We start from the raw sequence: 17909 nt of genomic DNA, 5'->3' as shown, positions 1-17909 counted from the left end.
TTTATTAAGTTATTAAAACTGCTCTTTTGACCATAAGTCACATAGAATTATGATGATTAGGAAATCAATTTACCTAAGTATTATTCTGTGCAGGGCACCCACTAGGGTGGTGAGTGTAGAGAAATAAAAAATGGAAGTCTCTTACTTCTAAACTGGACATAGGAGTTCTCAAATTAAAATCATAAAAAAGAGGGAGGGGGCGCTTACTGGCAACATTAATACTAGACACCAGACAGGACAGTGAAACGGTTTGGTCAGAACCGAGGAACATCATTTCCTTGAAAAGTCTTAAAAACACCTAACCAAGCACTGCCTGAAGTCCAGTGAGTACAATGTTCCATACATTTCCACAAAAATATAGTAACTGGCATTCATTACGATCCACGTCATCTCAGTCTCCGCTTCCCAGGCAAAGTGTCCCTGTCCCATTGCCTCTAGCTACAGCCTATCGTTTCCAGCTGCTGCTCTGCTTCTGCAGCCATTGCTGCCGCCTGCAACTGTTCTGTCTCGCTCTGGATGGCACTGGGGGTAACCTGCTTCCTTTCACCGTGCATATTGTTCTCATGCCTCTTCAGATCAGATGCCTTGGCAAATGCCTTGGGGCAGGAGCCACACACAAAAGGCTTTTCCCCTCTGTGTCTTCTTTCATGATCCTTGAGGTAAACCTTATGTTTGAAGGCTTTGTCACACATGTGGCACGCAAATGGTCTTTCATTACTGTGAACTCTCTGGTGCTTCTTTAAGTCTGGGGCGCGGATAAATGATTTTCCACACACCTCACAGCTATAGGGCTTATAGCCTGTGTGGATTTTTAGGTGTTCTTTCAGGTGGGCCTGTGTGGTGAAACCTTTTGTGCATATTTCACAAACAAACGGTCTGTCTGCCGTGTGGAGTTTCTCATGCTTCCTCAATCTGCTTTCATCAGAAAACGTCTTCCCACATGCCTGGCAGGCAATCTGCTCCTGATGGTGACCATAAAGCAAATACTCAAACTTCATGTCACTGGCGGCCGTTATCCAGCCTGGTGTCTGTTCATCTTTCACATCACTCATCCCATCGTTAAATGTTAAGGCTTGAGGGGTCTGGGACCCCAAGTCTTTTGATTCTGGGGTCTCCATAGATTCTACTTCCTGGCCTTAGCAATTGACCTTCCGAACTTCCTCACTCCCCAGCTCTTTCAAGATCGCTTCCTGAACCCTGAGCGTTGTGGTGGGTGACTTGCCATCCTCCTGACTTGGGGGGGGGTGTCTTCTACTTTGTCATCAGAAGGACTGTCATCCTGATCTCCGATTACCTCTACATCATCATCCTGGGTGTCAGCAGCATCACCAATGGGGCGATTTATTTTGAGACAATACTTACTTTTGAACTGACCATTGTTTTCATCGGGACTGGACACATCACGCTTTTGAGAACGCAGTTTATCCAAAAATCGGATACCAAGAATCTGACCTGATGACATCATTAAGTTAACATCTTCCTTTTTCACAGAAATCTTTGCTGTGTACATGTAGTTCAGGACCTCTTCGAATATATCAGAACGAAGGAAATCTATTTCTATGACTGAAGAACTATCAACCTCAAACTTCTTGAAAAGCTTTTTAAAGTAGGTGCTGCAGGTGTCAAGAACACATCTATGTGCTCTGAATTTCACATCCTCAACCACAATAGCAATATCACAAAATTCTCCTTCCAGGCATTGTTCATTTAGTGTTTTCAGAAACAGAGTTTTATGATCATCGTCATTATATTTAATGGTTTTAGACATACTGATGAAAAACTCAATGAACAACTCAGGCTTTTATCTTAATGCCTTAAACACCAAAATCTTCAGATTAGAGTAACTCTGATCAGGAGCACGCCAGACCTGCAGCCTGGCACAGCCACAGACACTGCTGTGGATTCCCCGCGCTTGCTAACAAACGCAGGCCGGGACGGGATGGACTCGGGGCACGGGGGCACAGTGGGTGGCAGTGTGTTTTGGATTTTTTTTTGGAGTTTGGGGAGGGGGCGGGGTTGGGGAATCATGCACATCCCTGATGGTAGCAGCCCTCCTCCAGTGCATGCGCGATGTGGGCTGAGGGGAAGGCATGCCGCTGGCTTGCACAGGCACAGAACTCGACCAGGCCTCTAAGTAGGCGAGCAGAGAAAGGGTTAATCTGGGCCTTTCCCTCCAGGGTCGCCCAAATTCCATTTTTTTGTGTGTCAACCAGGCTGGAGTGCGGTGCGGGAATCTCGCTTCACTGCAACCTCCACCTCCTGGGTTCAAGCAATTCTCCTGCCTCGGCTTCCCAAATAGCTGGGACCACAGGTGCCTGCCACCATGCCTGGCTAATTTTTGTATTTTTAGTAGAGATGGGGTTTCACTATGTTGGCGAGGCTGGTCTTGAACTCCTGACCTCATGGTCTGCCCACCTCAGCCTCCCAAACTGCTGGGATTATAGACGCGAGCCACCGTGCCCAGCCCCAGATTCCACTTTTAACACTGTGTATATTTTATTTTATTTTTTGAAACGGGGTCCCACTTTGCTGCCCAGGTTGGAGTGCAGTGGGGTGATCTTGGCTCATTCTGCCTCAGCCTCCCAAGAAGCTGGCATTACAGGCGCCCACCACCACTCGTGGCTAATTTTTATATTTTTAGTAGAGATGAGGTATCACCATGTTGGCCAGGATGGTCTCGAATGCCTGACCTTAAGTGATCCTCCCACCTTGGCCTCCCAAAGTGCTAGGATTACAGATGTGAGCTACTGTGCCTGGCCTAATTTTATATTTATAGTAAAGACGGGGTTTTGCTATGTTGGCCAGGCTGGTCTTGAACTCCTGGGTTCACATGATCCTCCCGCATCGGTCTCTGTAAGTGCTGGGATTACAGGTGTGAGCCACCACACCCGGCCAAGGGGAGGTCACCCTTCCCCTTCTCTCCAGCATACTATAAGTAGTGTGTTTGGGCAGTGTTTGTCCTGTTTTCTCTCTGTATACCTTGAACCCTACAGTAGTGAAAAGAAGAGTAGACAAATACTGAAGCTAATGTGGCGTGGTCTTTGAGCTGGTGGTGCTAATTCTTGGTTGTTTTCATGGCCTCTAGTGACTTCATCCTGCTTTTGCTGTTGTAAAGTGTTCTAATTTATGCCTCTGAGAATAGCACTTGAGGTGTACTAAGCGAGGGTTCTTGTCTGCTTCCTGGTGACTTTGAAGCTTTTCATCTTGAAGAAGGGATATAACCAGTGTTCCAGTGTACCGAGTTTAAAATTAAGAATCTTGCGTTCTTTTTATTTGTAAAATTTATGGCCAGATGTAGGGCAGGGGTGGCATGCTTTGTCTAAAGGGCCAGCTAGTAAATATTTTAAGCTCTTAGTGCACCGTCTGGTCTCTGTCATAGTCATGGGACCTTGCAACTGTAGTGCGAAAGTAGCCACAGATGGGAATCACTGTGCAGGGGGATGTTCATTTTGTGACCTTTATTTATGGACACCAAAAGATGAGGTTCACAGAATGTTTACAAGCCAGAAAACACTGTTATTCTTTTTTTTTTTTTGAGACGTCTTGCTCTGTCACCAGGCTGGAGTGCAGTGGTGCAATCTCGGCTCACTGCAACCTCCGCCTCCTGGGTTCAAGCAATTCTCCTGCCTCAGCCTCCCGAGTAGCTGGGACTACAGGCGGATGCCACTATGCCCAGCTAATTTTTGTATTTTTTAGTAGAGACGGGGTTTCACCATGTTGGCCAGGATGGTCTTGATCTCTTGACCTTGTGATCTGCCTGCCTTGGCCTCCCAAAGTACTGGGATTACAGGTGTGAGCCACCGTGCCTGGCGATCATTTTTCAATTATTTAAAAATATGTAAATACTATGGCTGGGTGTGATGGCTCACAGCTGTAATCTCAGCACTTTGGGAGGCTGAGGCAGGTGGGTCACCTGAGGCCAGGAGTTCAAGAACTGCCTGACCAACATGGTGAAACCCTCATCTCTACTAAAAAGAAAAAATTATCTGAGCATGGTGGTACACGCTTGTAATCCCAGCTACTTGGGAGGCTGAGGCAGGAGAATCGAGAATCGCTTAAACCTGGGTGGTGGAGGTTGTGGTGAGCCAAGACTCTATGTCTCAAAAAAAAAAAAAAAAATGTGAAATACTTTCTTTGCTTTCACATCATACACAAACAGGCTGTGGGCTGGGTTTGGCCCCTAGGCTGTGGTGAGTGACCACGCACACATAGGGCAGAGTGTGGCATTTAGAGCCAGCCCCTGTGTTCTCACCTGAGCTGTGTTCCTGGCTGGGTTCTGCTCTGTATTCTGTGACCCAGTTCTGGGTTCTACTCTGTATTCTACCTTGGTAAACTGGTAACAACAAAGTCTGCCTCCGTCAAGGTTGTTTGTAAAGATTTAAAAGGGTAATGTACTGTTGTTGGCCCAGATGCTTTGCAGAGTACATGTTAGGTTATTTTCCCTTTCTTTTTTTGAGACAGAATCTTGCTCTGTTGCACAGGCTGGAGTTCAGTGGTGACATCCTGGCTCACTGCAACCTCCAGGTCCTGGGTTCAAGCAGTTCTCCTGCCTCAGCCTCCCGAGTTGCTGGAATTACAGGTGCCTGCTACCACGCTGGGCTAATTTTTGTATTTTTAGTATAGATGGGGTTTCACCATGTTGGCCAGACTGGTCTCAAACTCCTGACCTTAAGTGATCTGCCTGTCTCAGCCTCCCAAAGCGCTGGGATTATAGGCATGAGCACCTTGCCTGGCCTATTTTCACTTTCCATTAGCTGCTTGTTTTTTTCCCCCATTAATTTCCTACCTTTCTGTGTATGATTTCTGAATTAAATGTATTTCATGTCTCAAACTTCTGAATTCTTTGTTTTCTCATTTTCCATATTGTTAAGGAAATAAGAGGCTAAGTGATACTTATTAAATTTGCATTTAGTTTCTCAGATCAGGATAAATGCTCATCTGTTGCAGGACAGGACTCTGCTCTTGCTTCACTCAGGATGCATTCCTAGTTCCTTCCTGGAGTGGGGCCACACCCTACTCCAGCCCTCTAGACCCAGCTCCCTGCTCTGACATGATTCCACCAGAGTATTCCAGCTGTCCTCCCTGGACCTAGCTATCTCCCCTCCCCTCACCTCCCTCTCCTCCCTCCCCTCCCCTTCCCTCCCCTCCCCTTCTCTCCCCTTCTTTTCTTTGCTCCCTCCCTCCCTCCTCCCCCCCTTTCTCTCTTGCTCTCTCTCTCTCTTTTTGATAAAGTCTCACTTGGTGATCGGCTCACCGCAACCTCTGCCTTCCAGGTTCAAGTGATTCTTCTGCCTCAGCCTCCTGAATAGCTGGGATTACAGGCATGAGCCACAACGCCTGGCTAATTTTGTATTTTTGGTAGAGATGGGGTTTCTCCATGTTGGTCATGCTGGTCTCAGACTCCTGACCTCAGGTGATCTGCCCACCTTGGCCTCTCAAAGTGATGGGATTACAGGCACGAGCCATCAGGCCCAGCCCATTTTTAAATTTGAAAAAGCTATCATATAAGATTTATTCCATTGTGGTATCCAGTTTAATAAATATTGACCTCTATAGATTCACGTAACTGTCACCATCATCAGGATGGAGAAATTTCATCTCCCGAAAGGCTCCCTTGTGCTGCTCCTTTTTATCACACGTTCTCCAGTATAGGGTATTCTTCCTGAGAATGCCATGTGAGTGGAACCGTATTTTATGTAACGTTTGAAACCATCTTCATTTACTCCTAATTGTATCTTTGAGGTTTATTTGTGTTCTTTCTGTTGCTGAATAGTGTTCCATCATTTCAATGCACTGCATTGTGTTTATGCATTCTGCTGTTGTAGGACCTTGTGCTTGTTTCTGTCTTGTTTTCACAGTTGTAATCCTGCTATGAGCATTTCTGTACAGATTTTGTGTGAATACAGTTTTTTCCATTTCCCTTGGATAAAGACCTAGTAGTTGAAAGCTGGGTCATGTGCTGAACTGTTTTCCGAAGTGGCAGTTTTAGTTTGCATTCCCACTGGCAATCTGTGATGTTTCTGTTGTACTTGCCTTTGTCAGACTTGGTGTTATCAGTGTTTTTTAGTTTGGTCATTCTAACAAGTCTAGTGGGAGTTCGTTGTGATTTTAATTTGCATTTCCATAATGGCTAACAATGCTGAATATCTTTTCATGTTCTTCTTTGCCACTCTTGTATCCTCTGTGCAGTTTCTGTTCAGATTTTTTGCACAGAAAAAGCTGTATCATAGAACCAGTAAAATAGCCAAGGAAAGGTCAGTTAAAGCTCTGTTGTGTTTATAACCCTAGAAGATTCCTGCCCTAGGGATATGGGTTGGCTGAACACAGGACGCTAGCACTGGACAGATGAAATAGCAGTCACAGATGCTCACAACCCGGGTGGGGGGACACCACATGCCACACGGGGGCTGTGAGAGGTAACTTTTTTACTAACAGGAGGGTGAGATGACCTTGGTTCCTGTGGAAAGATGTGATTGGCTTGTTTGAATTACTCTGGGCCGGCACGGACGAGCAGGATGGTGGCCGGTCTCCGTGATGAGGAGGATTGTTTGGCTTTGAGACCTTATCCATGGGAGCAGAGCTCGGAGGAGACCTTGTGGTTAGGCTGTTTGAAGCCTCCTTGATTATACTGATGTCAGGCAGCACAAACAGCCTTAATTTCAGGCCGCACACCACATTCTTCTGTATCCACTTTCTGTGGCACCTTTCAAAAGGTTTTGTCCTTGCTGATTAGCAGTTGATTACGATGTGCCTAGTCATGGCTTCCTTTGGATTTATCTTGTTTGGGCTTTGCGCAGATTCTTTGAACTGCCAGGGTTAATGTCATTGCTCAACTTAGGAAGTTTTCAACCATTAGTTCTTTGGGTTTTTTCCAGCATTGTAACTTTTCTGTCCTGCTACTAACCTGTGGGGTCTGTGCCAATTCTAGGTAGTTTCAGAATTGAATTGCATTGTTGGACACATAGCTAGGTATTGCAGAGAACTGGAGAATTGCTTGATGCAGAAATCCATACATTTGGTGTCACAAGTGTTGTAAACAGAGGAACTGTTTCCTTAGAGTTTTTTAGATACTCATTATTTGTAATCTGGATGGGATATAATGTCTTTCACAGATTTAGATACGTTTTTCTGGTTGCATGGTTTGGACAGTTATTTAGTAACAGCCTTCTATGGTAGGATGCATTTACACTTCAAAGTTAAGGTTAGTTCTCTCTTCTGTTTGCTTATTATGTAAGGAGTTTTATGACAGTTGTTTTTGACTGAAACTTTTCATTGTCGGTGGCCTGAAGTCATTTTTCTCAGCTTTTCCTTTGTGTCCCAGTGCTTTTGAATTATGCCATAAGTGGCAGTGCCCCTGCATAGCAGTGGTTCTCACTTGGCAGTGGAGTAGGGCATCATAAAGATTTAAAAGATTTTTGAATTGAACTCCTGTTCTGCACCCTCCCATTTCCCATGGATACACAAGCATTGGGACTCCCTGGATAAAAGCAATTGATGTGAGATTGAAGTAGGTAACTATCAAAGACTGAGTTTCTCGGTTGTGAAATCTGGTAGGAAGTTGATGGAATATCATTTTGGAAGCCATGCTTTAAATAATTTGATATATTGGTTTCTTTATTAAAATTATACTTGATCTGTTACAGGTATGATTGATGTATTTTATTTTATTTTTTTTTGAGACGGAGTTTCGCTCGTTACCCACGCTGGAGTGCAATGGCGCGATCTCGGCTCACTGTAACCTCCGCCTCCTGGGTTCAGGCAATTCTCCTGCCTCAGCCTCCTGAGTAGCTGGGATTACAGGCACGCGCCACCGTGCCCAGCTAATTTTTTGTATTAGTAGAGACGGGGTTTCACCGTGTTGACCAGGATGGTCTCGATCTCTTGACCTCGTGATCCACCTGCCTCGGCCTCCCAAAGTGCTGGGATTACAGGCTTGAGCCACCGCGCCCGGCCAATGTATTTTATTTTTTAAGTTGTCAAACATTCAGTTAATGATGTGTGTTGTAACTTTGCATTTCGGGGAGAGACATTTGCAAAGACTGACAAATGGTATGGCATTTTGAAAAGCAGTTATAGATTTAAAAATTTTTAATTCTACAGATGATAGTGTTGAACAAAGTGGAGCAAAGAAAGAAGATCTGAACGACAAAGAGAAAAAAGATGAAGAAGAAACGCCTGCACCTGTATATAGGGCCAAATCAATTCTGGAGAGCTGGGTATGGGGCAAGCAACCAGGTAATCTTCTGAGTTTTGACAATTTCGAAAGCTTTATCTAACACTCCTTTTCTAAATAACTTGGATGGATTATTAGTATTTTTTTGGTAACAATTTAAAAAAATATAATTAAAAAGTTTTAAACATTGTGGTAAAATATACATACCGTAAAGCTTACTGTTTTGGCCGGGTGCAGTGGCTCGTGCCTGTAATCCCAGCACTTTGAGAGGCTGAGGCAGATTACAAGCATACAGGAGTTCAAGACCAGCCTGGCCCATATGGTGAAAGCCCGTCTCTACTAAAAATGCAAAAGTTAGATGGGCATGGTGGTGGACGCCTGTAAGCTGAGGCAGGAGAATCGCTGGAACCTGGGAGGCAGCGAGACTCCGTCTCAAACAAAACAAAACAAAACTAAAAAACCAAAAATACCCCGATTTTACTGTTTTAATCTTTTTTTTTTTTTGAGACCGAGTTTCGCTCTTGTTACCCAGGCTGGAGTGCAATGGCGCGATCTCGGCTCACCGCAACCTCCGCCTCCTGGGTTCAAGCAATTCTCCTGCCTCAGCTTCTCGAGTAGCTGGGACTACAGGCACACGCCACCATGCCCAGCTAATTTTTGTATTTTTAGTAGAGACAGGGTTCACTTCGTTGACCAGGATGGTCTCGATCTCTTGACCTCGTGATCCACCCGTCTCGTCCTCCCAAAGTGCTGAGATTATAGGCGTGAGCCACTGCGCCCGGCCTGTTTTAACCATTTTTAAGTGTACAGCTCAGTGGCATTAAGTACATTCACATTGTTGCCCACCCCTCACCTCCATCCGTCTGACTTTTTGCTCTGTATCCGTGAAACACTAACTCCTTGCTGCCACGAGCAGCCACCTTTCTGCTTTTGCCTCAGAATCTGACTACTCAAGGTATGTCCTATAAGGGGAATCCTATAATCATTGTCCTTTTATGACTGACTTATTGAACTTCTTAGGTCTTTGGGGTTCATCTGCATGTGTCAAAATTGTCTTTATCTTAAAGGTTAAATAGTAGTCCATTGTATCCGTATGCCACGTTTTGTCCATTAATCAGTGGGCACTCAGGTTGCTTTCACCTCTTGACTGTTGTGAGTAATGCTGCTATGAATATTGGCTTACAAGTGTGTTGAGTCTCTGCTTATAATGCTTTGTGTCTATACCTAGGAGTGGAATTGGTTAATAATGTGGTAGTTTTATGTTTAACTTACTTTTTATTATTATTTTTAAGACTGGGTCTCACTGTGTAGCGCAGGCTGGAATGCAGTGATGTAATCATAGTCCACTGCAGCCTTGAACTCCTGGGCTCAAGTGATCTTCTTGCCTCAGCCTCCCAAGGAGCTAGGACTATAGGTACATGACACCATGCTTGACTAATTAAAGAAATTTTTTTAGAGACAGATTCTCGCTGTGTTGTCCAGGCTGGTCTTACGCTCCTGGCTTCAAGCACTCTACCTGCCTCAGACTCCTGAGTTGCTGAGATTACAGGTGTGAGCCACCGCACCTGGCACTAGATGTGACTTTTTATTTAATTTTTTAATTTTTAATTTTCCCCACTCTGCTGGTGTAGATGTGACTTTTTGAGGAACCAGTAAACTGTGTGCCACAATGGCTACACTGTTTTACATTCTTGCAGCGTGATCTGCATACCTCAGCCTCCCAAAGTGCTGGGATTGCAGGCATGAGCCACTGCGTCCGGCCTGTAATAGATTATTTTTTAAAATTTGGTTTTAGATCTTCCTGGTACTTGGTATGATGAATCACTTTCTCAGTAGAATATGTTATGTCAGGCAACTCCAGGTCTTACTTAAATCTTCTGTGTAAGTGATTAAATCTTTCCGTGACCCTGCTCTGGCGGGGATAGGGCGTGCTTCATCTCATCGCTGCTGGCTTGAGTCGAAGTCTAGGCCTCCCACTTTGCCTCAGGCCCCTGGTTCCTGTGAGGCAGGGGTAGGACTTGACTCCCCAGTGGTGTCCATGGTTTGTTTATTTTCTCACTCACTAGTTTTAAAGTGTACATGACTGATGGACTGGGCAGTCAGGATTGGAGGGGAATAAGCAGGAGGATGTCAGGGAGAGGGGCACGTGGGTGCTCAAGGGCATCGCTGCCCTCTTGGAGCTTTGCGCTTGTTTCCAGGCTCTGCAGCCAAGCAGAAGGAAGATGTATTATTTAAAAGTGGAAAACACAGTCACTCTTCAGGAAGGCTAAAGCTTTTCCTTAGACCTGATTTCTGGAAGAAATTCCTCTCAGGGCTGCGTGCTTGACAGAGCTGTCTCTGTGAAGGTGCTCTTGTCTTTTAAGGGGTTAGGTGCTTCTCAGTGCTGGGCCAGCCTCCTTGCCCGAAGGGTGGTTTGGCGGGGGTGCCCTGAGAAGGCAAGGCGCTGCTTTACCTATAAATCTTTCACTTCTCCATCTTGAGCCCAGTGTGCAATTCAGTGTTCTTAATTGAGTTTTACGTAACTACTAGCTTTGAGCTGCAAAGCTCCAGGTCTCACATCTTACTGCTGGTACCGGGTACGGTGTGCCATGCTGTGCCTTTCCAGGGAGAAATGAGATTGTCCCCCTAATGCCTTCTAAGGTTCCTCCCATCCCGTGGAGAGCATATCCAGGTAATGAGTAGCCAGAAACTGATGTCTTCTACCTAAGGGCAGACGGCCAGCAGGGGTGTTGGTATTACCTGTCAGGATCCAGGGCTGTGAGGATGGTGGTTGCTGGTCTCCAGGCTAATAAGCATCAGAGAGGCAAGCACGGCAGAGCCCAGACCTCACCCCACCCCTGGGAGCTGTGCTCTTACAGGGGATTGGTGGAAGGTGACTTATGATTCAGCGATAATGAACTGTACTCTGAGGTAGAAATATGCTTAATTGAAAGACCAGAATACTTTGAATTATTTTCACTCATGTGATTGCCTTCTAGCTACTTAAAAAACACTTCTTAGTATGGATATTTTCTTTTTCTCTTTTTTTTTTGACATGGAGTTTTGCTCATCGCCCAGGCTAGAGTGCAATGGCTTGATCTCGGCTCACTGCAACCTCCGCCTCTTGGGTTCAAGTGATTCTCCTGCCTCAGCCTCCTGAGTAGCTGGATTATAGGCATGTGCCACCACACCCGGCTAATTTTGTATTTTTAGTAGAAACGGGTTTTCTCCATGTTGGTCAGACTGGTCTCGAACTCCCGACCTCAGGTGATCTGCCCGCCTTGACCTCCCAAAGTTCTGGGCTTACAGGTGTGAGCCACTGCGCCCAGCCAAAGATGAACAGTAGAGAATCTTTGTTCTTTTTTTTTTTTTTTTTGAGATGAAGTCTTGATTTGTCATCGGGCTGGAGTGCAGTGGCTTGATCTCGGCTCACTGCAACCTCCGCCTCCCGAGTTTAAACGATTTCTCTGCCTCAGCCTCCTAAGTAGCTGGAATTACAGATGTGCACTACCACGCCCTGCTAATTTTTGATTTTGTGTTTTTTTAGTAGAGACGGGGTTTCGCCATGTTGGCCAGGCTGGTTTTGAATTCCTGACCTCAAGTAATCCACCCGGCTCAGCCTCCCAAAGTGCTAGGATTACAGGCGTGAGCCAACAGGCCTGGCCCACAGCTTGCACGTGATGTTTCTGGAGAGGCAGTATGATGCAGTGGCTCAGAGGGGTCTCTGTCATGTGCTGCACTCCTGTGTGGCCTCCGACACGTTGCTTCACCATTTGGTCCCTCAGTTTCTTCATCCATAAAATGGATGTACAGTACTGCTCAACAGTGCTTGGTGTGAAGATTGTTTGAGCTTATATGTGTAAACTGGTTAAAGCCGTTTTTGCCACAAATCATGGATTCGAGTACTACCTGTCATCATCATTCATTTTCTCAACAGTACAACAAACTGCGACCACATTGTCCACAGGTGAGATGTTTTCTTGTCTTGTTTTGTAGATGTGAATGAACTAAAGGAGTGTCTTTCTGTGCTGGTTAAAGAGCAGCAGGCCCTGGCCGTCCAGTCAGCTACAACCACCCTCTCGGCCCTGCGACTCAAGCAGAGGCTGGTGATCTTGGAGCGCTATTTCATTGCCTTGAATAGAACCGTTTTTCAGGAGAATGTCAAAGTTAAGTGGAAAAGCAGCAGCATTTCTCTGCCTCCTGTGGACAAAAAAAGGTAATAATAAAGGGAAGATAGACTCCTGATGCCAGGTAAATATGAAATTCAGACTGTTTTGTTTCAGAAGGGTTAATTAAGGTTTTTAATATAGTGTCTGTCTTCACCTTCTGACCTTATTCTTGCTTTCCCTTTTTGTGTCTTTTGTATAATCTGGAGAATGGATTTGCCAACTTGCTTATATAGTAACAGACCATACTATGTAATCTGTGTCATTATTTTATTAAATTTTTTTTTCTTTTTTTTCTTTTTGAGAGACAGAGTCTTGCTTTGTCACCCAGGCTGGGGTGCAGTGCTATAATTATAACTCATTGTGAACTTGAACTCTGGGGCTCTAGTGATCCTCCAACCTCAGCCACCTGAGTAGCTGGGACTACAGTCACATGCCACCATGCCTAGCTAATTAAAAATAATTTTGTGTGTGTGTGTGTGTGTGTGTGTGTGTGTGTGTGTGTGTGTGTGTAGATGGGGTCTTGCTCCTGGCCTCAAGCAATCTTCCTGCTTCCACCTCTTGGGGTACTGGAATTTCAGGCAGGCAATACTGTGCCTGGCTCTGTATCATTAAAGACCTTTTATTTTATGTCAGTAACTGTGGAAGCCAGCCAAAGCTTTAGATCAGCTCAAGTATAAATTTGAAAATGAGTTCTGAACATTGTATACTTTTTATTTTGCTTTGCTCCTGGGTAGGAGATAGATTGTAACGTTTAATGTCTGACTGGTTTAGATGCTTCATGTTTTTCTTTCCTAATGTGATTTTCTTATTCTTTTACTACAAGAGATGCTTTTGGGCATATAAGTTTTAATTTGATGATGCCTGTTTAATATATCACAAATTTCCTCTCTTTGCTAACAGCCACTAGAATGTTTAAGGCTTGTGTAAAATTGTACTTTTCCAAAATGAAGGTGTCTATCAGACTTTGTCCTCAGTAGGTTAAACTACAAGATTTCCAGATGGAACTTAGATTTTGTGTAGTGAAGAGTGTTGGCTTTATTTGACTGTGATAGTGATGATGGCTCCCTGGAGAGCACACAGAACACACAGGAGGCAGAAAGAAGCAGGAGCAGAACCCCCGTCCTCTTGCTCTCCCGAGATAGGAGTGCTACTTGTAGTCAGTTTCCTTATGTTTTTATTTTTTTGTTTGTTTTCCTTTTTTGTTTCCTTATATTTAAAGATAGTTGAAATCACGTTATAGTTGGCTGTCTGTATCTGTGGGTTTCATGTCCACAGATTCAACCAACTGTGGATCAAAAATAATGGAAGAAAAGCAATAAAAAACAACACTACAATGAAAAAAAAAACCAATACAGTTTAACAACTAATTACAGAGCGTTCACCTTGTATTAGGTGTTACAGTCATCTAGAGATGATTTTGTTTGTTTGTTTTGACATGGGGATTTTACTGTTTGCCAGGCTGGAGTGCACTGGGCCTATCATGGCTCACTGCAGCCTTGACCTCTTGGGCTCAAGTTATTCTCCCAAGTAGCTGGGACTACTTGCTAATTTTTGTATTTTTGTAGAGTTTGGGTCTCACTGTGTTGTCCAGGCTGGTCTCGAACTCCTGGCCGCAAGTGATCTGCCTGCCTTGGCCTCCCAAAGTGCTGGGATTACAAGCATGAGCCAACATACCTGGCCATTTTTTTTTTTAAATTTGTATAGATGAGGTTTTGCCATGTTGCCTGGGCTGGTCTTGAACTCCTGGGCTCAAATGAACCTCCCACCTTAGCCTCGCAAAGTGCTGGGATTATAGCTGTGAGCCACTGTGCCTGGCTGAGATGATTTAAAGTATAGCGAGAGTGTGCTTAGGTTATGCAAATACTACACGATTTTATACCAGGGTCTTGAGCATCCTAGGGTTTTGGTATGGAGCCAGGGTGGGGCAGGCCTGGCACTAATCTCTTGTCGATACCAAGGGACTACTATACATGTCGTATTTTTAAAAATAGTTTTAGAGTAAATGAAACCAAGTAACAGATGAGATTCCTACCCTTTTGGTAATAGCAGTACATGGTTCTCTCTTTCCTTCCTGACCAGCTGTGATGGTCATGAGTCAGAGTGTTATGTATGGGTGGGTGGTAGGTGCTAAGATTCTCCAAGAACTGTTGTGTGTTTGTTGAATCAAACTGAATCCCCTCAGCTGCAGAACTGGCTGAGAGCCCAGCTGATATTTCTCTGTGCAGTTTCCTTTGTGATGACGTAGGGCTGATGGATTAATTAGAATATATTTTTCACTAAGTGGAAGAATTCCTAAAATAGAAAAAATTACCGTTTTTTTGAGATAACTGTGGATTCACATACAGGTGTAAGAAATGCTATAGTGATTCTTTTACTGTTCGTCCTGTTGCCCTCAGTGATGGCTACTGGCAAACTAGAACACAGTCATCACAACTAGGGTGTTAACTTTGATAGTGTGCCTGTCTTATTCAGGTTTCCCCAGTTCTACATGCTCTTAATAAAGTGTGTATTTCTTTGCAATTTTTTCACGTTTGGATTTGCCGAGACCACTACTGCAGTCAGGACACATGAACAAGAGCCCTTTGCACCCATATTCAGGTCTTCCCTCCCCGCCTTCACTGCTGGCAACCACTCTTCTGTTCTCTGTGTCTATTACATGATTTTTTGACATTGGCTTTTTAATTTTTTATTGTTACTATTGTAATTTTTGGAGTCAGGGTCTCACCCTGATGCCCAGGCTGGTGTGCAGTGATATAATCAGAACTCACTGCAGCCTCAAACTCCTGGGCTCAAGCAGTCCTCTCACATCAGCTTCCTGAGTAGCTAGGACCACAGATGCACGACACCACACCTCATTAATTGTATTTGTAGAGTCTAGGGTCTTGCCGTGTTTTCCAGGCTTGTCTTGAACTCCTGGCCTGAAGCACAATTGACTGTTCATTCAGCATAATTCTCTTGAGATTTTCCCAAGGGGTCATTCATTGCGTGTATCATTGTTGAATAGTTTTTTTTTTTTTTTTTTTTTTTCTTGAGACAGTGTCTTGCTTTGTCACCCAGGCCAGGCTGTAGTGTAGTGACATGATCTTGGGTCACTGCACCTTCCACCTCCCAGGTTCAAGCGATTCTTCTGCCTCAGCCTCCCAAGTAGCTGGGACCGTAGGCGCGCACCACCACGTCCGGCTAATTTTTGTATTTTTAGTAGAGGTGGGGTTTTGACATGTTGGCCAGGCTGGTCTCAAACTCCTGACTTAAAGTGATCCACTCACCTCGGCCTTCCAAAGTGCTGGGATTAACAGGAGTGAGCCACTATGCCCAGACTGAGTAGTATTCCATGGGATGGATGGACCGAAACAGACCTCAGTTTTTTCTAGTTTTGGGGCATTACAAATCAAGCTACTATGAATATTTAAGTATAGGTTTTTATGTGAATGTAAATTTTATTTCTCTGGTATTCATGTCCATGAGTACAATTACTGAGTCTTATGATTAGGTCTATACATAAATGTAAAGGACACTAGTAAAAGAAATTTCTGGCCAGGTGCGGCGGCTCACGCCTGTAATCCCAGCACTTTGGGAGGGCGAGGCGGGTGGATCACATGAGGTCGAGACCAGCCTGACCAACATGGGGAAACCCTGTCTTTACAAAAACTTAGCCGGACATGGTGGCAGGAGCCTGTAATCCCAGCTACTTGGGAGGCTGAGGCAGGAGAATTGCTTCAACCCAGGAGGCCGAGGTTGTAGTGAGCCCAGATGGCACCACTGCACTCCAGCCTGAGTGACAGAGCAAGATGTCTCGGCCGGGCGTGGTGGCTCACGCCTGTAATCCCAGCACTTTGGGAGGCCGAGGCGGGTGGATCACGAGGTCAAGAGATCGAGACCATCCTGGTCAACACGATGAAACCCCGTCTCTACTAAAAATACAAAAAATTAGCTGGGCATGGTGGCACGTGCCTGTAATCCCAGCTACTCAGGAGGCTGAGGCAGGAGAATTGCCTGAACCCAGGAGGCAGAGGTTGCGGTGAGCCGAGATCGCGCCATTGCACTCCAGCCAGGGTAACAAGAGTGAAACTCTGTCTCAAAAAAAAAAAAAAAAAAGGAAATTGCTATACCTTTCTTTCAGAGTTGCAGTACCATTTTACATTCTCACCTGCCATGTATGAGTGACTCAGGTTTTCTCTATCTTCATCAGTATTTAGTATTGTCACTTTTTAATTTTAGTCAATCTGATGAATATGTAGTGATAGTTCCTAAATTTTTTTTTTGGAGAGGGAGTCTCACTCTGTTGCCTAGGCTAGAGTGCAGTGGTGCAATCTTAGCTCACTGCAACCTCTGCCACCCGGGTTCAAGCGATTCTCCTGCCTTGGCCTCCCAAGTAGCTGGGATTATAGGCACCTGCTACCTTGCCCGGCTAATTTTTGCATGTTTAGTAGAGATGGGGTTTTACTATCTTGGCCAGGCTGGTCTTGAACTTCTGACCTCGTGATCCACCCATCTTGGCCTCCCAAAGTGCTGGGATTATAGGTGTGAGCCACCGCGCCTGTCCTAGCTCCTAAATTTTTATTGATTTTTTTTTTCCCCCTTCATTTCTCAACATATTCAAAAGTGGTGTCTTTTTCATTTTTTGGGGAATTAGCTGTGGGTTGGGTGGTTGACTGCTGTGGATGGGAATTGATGCAAGCTATTTCTGTTCTTTTTTTTTTTTTTCCTTGAACATCTGTAACATAGCCAGTTGCTGAAGATTTAGAAGTTTTTTTGTTTAAAGATGGAGTCTCACTGTCACCCAGGCTGGAGTGCAGTGGTGTGATCCCAGCTCACTGCAACCTTTGCCTCCTGGGTTCAAGCGATTCTCCTGCCTCAGCCTCCCAGGTAGCTGGGATTACAGGCACGTGCCACCACTCTCAGCTAATTTTTGTATATTTAGTAGAGATGGGGTTTCACCATGTTGGCCAGGGTGGTCTCGAACTCCTGACCTCAAGTGATCCACCCGCCTTGGCCTCCCAAAGTGCTAGGATTAGCATCGTCAGCCACCATGTCCGGCTGATTGAGCAGTTCTTATACCATGCAGGCGTGGGCCTGTGGGGTTCTCTCTCCAGGGGCAAGGTCCCGACAGCCTTAGGGGAGTACAGCTTCTGGTGACCCCGAAGCAGCTTTCTCTGAGGATGCCTGTCTGGGGTGTGCCTCCCACCTCCTCTGAACACACTTGGCCCATGTGCTTTCTCTTGTAAGGACTGTGTGTCCTGTTACATGTCTGTGTCTTGTTATGTTTATATTTCTCATTTAGGAGCAAAGATTCATGTCTTCCAGGTATGCAGTGCCCTTCTCAGAGCTTGTTGCGTTTCCTCTCCGAGCTCCGGGTACATTTTTCAGGCACTTGTGGATAAGTGTGTACAGCTGCCCCTGGCCAGCCATGTTCTTCACTGCCAATTTTATTATATGTTGTTTCTTGGGGAGATCATTCTATAACATCACTTGTTTTTCTTTTTCTTTTTCTTTTTTGAGATGGAATCTTTCTCTGCTGTCCAGGCTGGAGTGCAGTGGTGCAATCTCAGTTCACTGCAGCCTCTGCCTCCCGGGTTCAGGCACTTCTC

The 17909-nt window shown here is 45.1% G+C and overlaps 1 protein-coding gene and 1 pseudogene across 4 annotated transcripts in view; one reads left to right on the top strand and one right to left on the bottom strand.

The window, feature by feature from the left end:
• Positions 1–17909, top strand: part of HERC2 (HECT and RLD domain containing E3 ubiquitin protein ligase 2) — a 205901-nt gene that overhangs the window by 28748 nt on the left and 159244 nt on the right. For all 4 annotated transcript variants that reach the window (XR_010339213.1, XM_064367822.1, XM_064367824.1 and 1 more), the window contains exons 4-5: positions 8101–8235; positions 12149–12368. Coding sequence is in view for 3 of the 4 variants with exons in the window: in XM_064367822.1 (XP_064223892.1) it covers positions 8101–8235; positions 12149–12368 (355 nt within the window). In the remaining variant the exon portion in view is untranslated. The remainder of the gene's footprint in view (positions 1–8100; positions 8236–12148; positions 12369–17909) is intronic.
• On the bottom strand, positions 435–2065 carry LOC105722663 (zinc finger and BTB domain-containing protein 14-like; annotated as a pseudogene).

Source organism: Aotus nancymaae, unplaced genomic scaffold, assembly GCF_030222135.1.
Source record: "Aotus nancymaae isolate 86718 unplaced genomic scaffold, 86718_ANA_hifiasm-v0.15.2.pri h1tg000075l, whole genome shotgun sequence".
In the NCBI taxonomy this organism is placed as follows: domain Eukaryota; kingdom Metazoa; phylum Chordata; class Mammalia; order Primates; family Aotidae; genus Aotus; species Aotus nancymaae.
The sequence above is the reverse complement of the archived record's forward strand: the minus strand, read 5'-3'. Positions and strand labels throughout refer to the sequence as shown.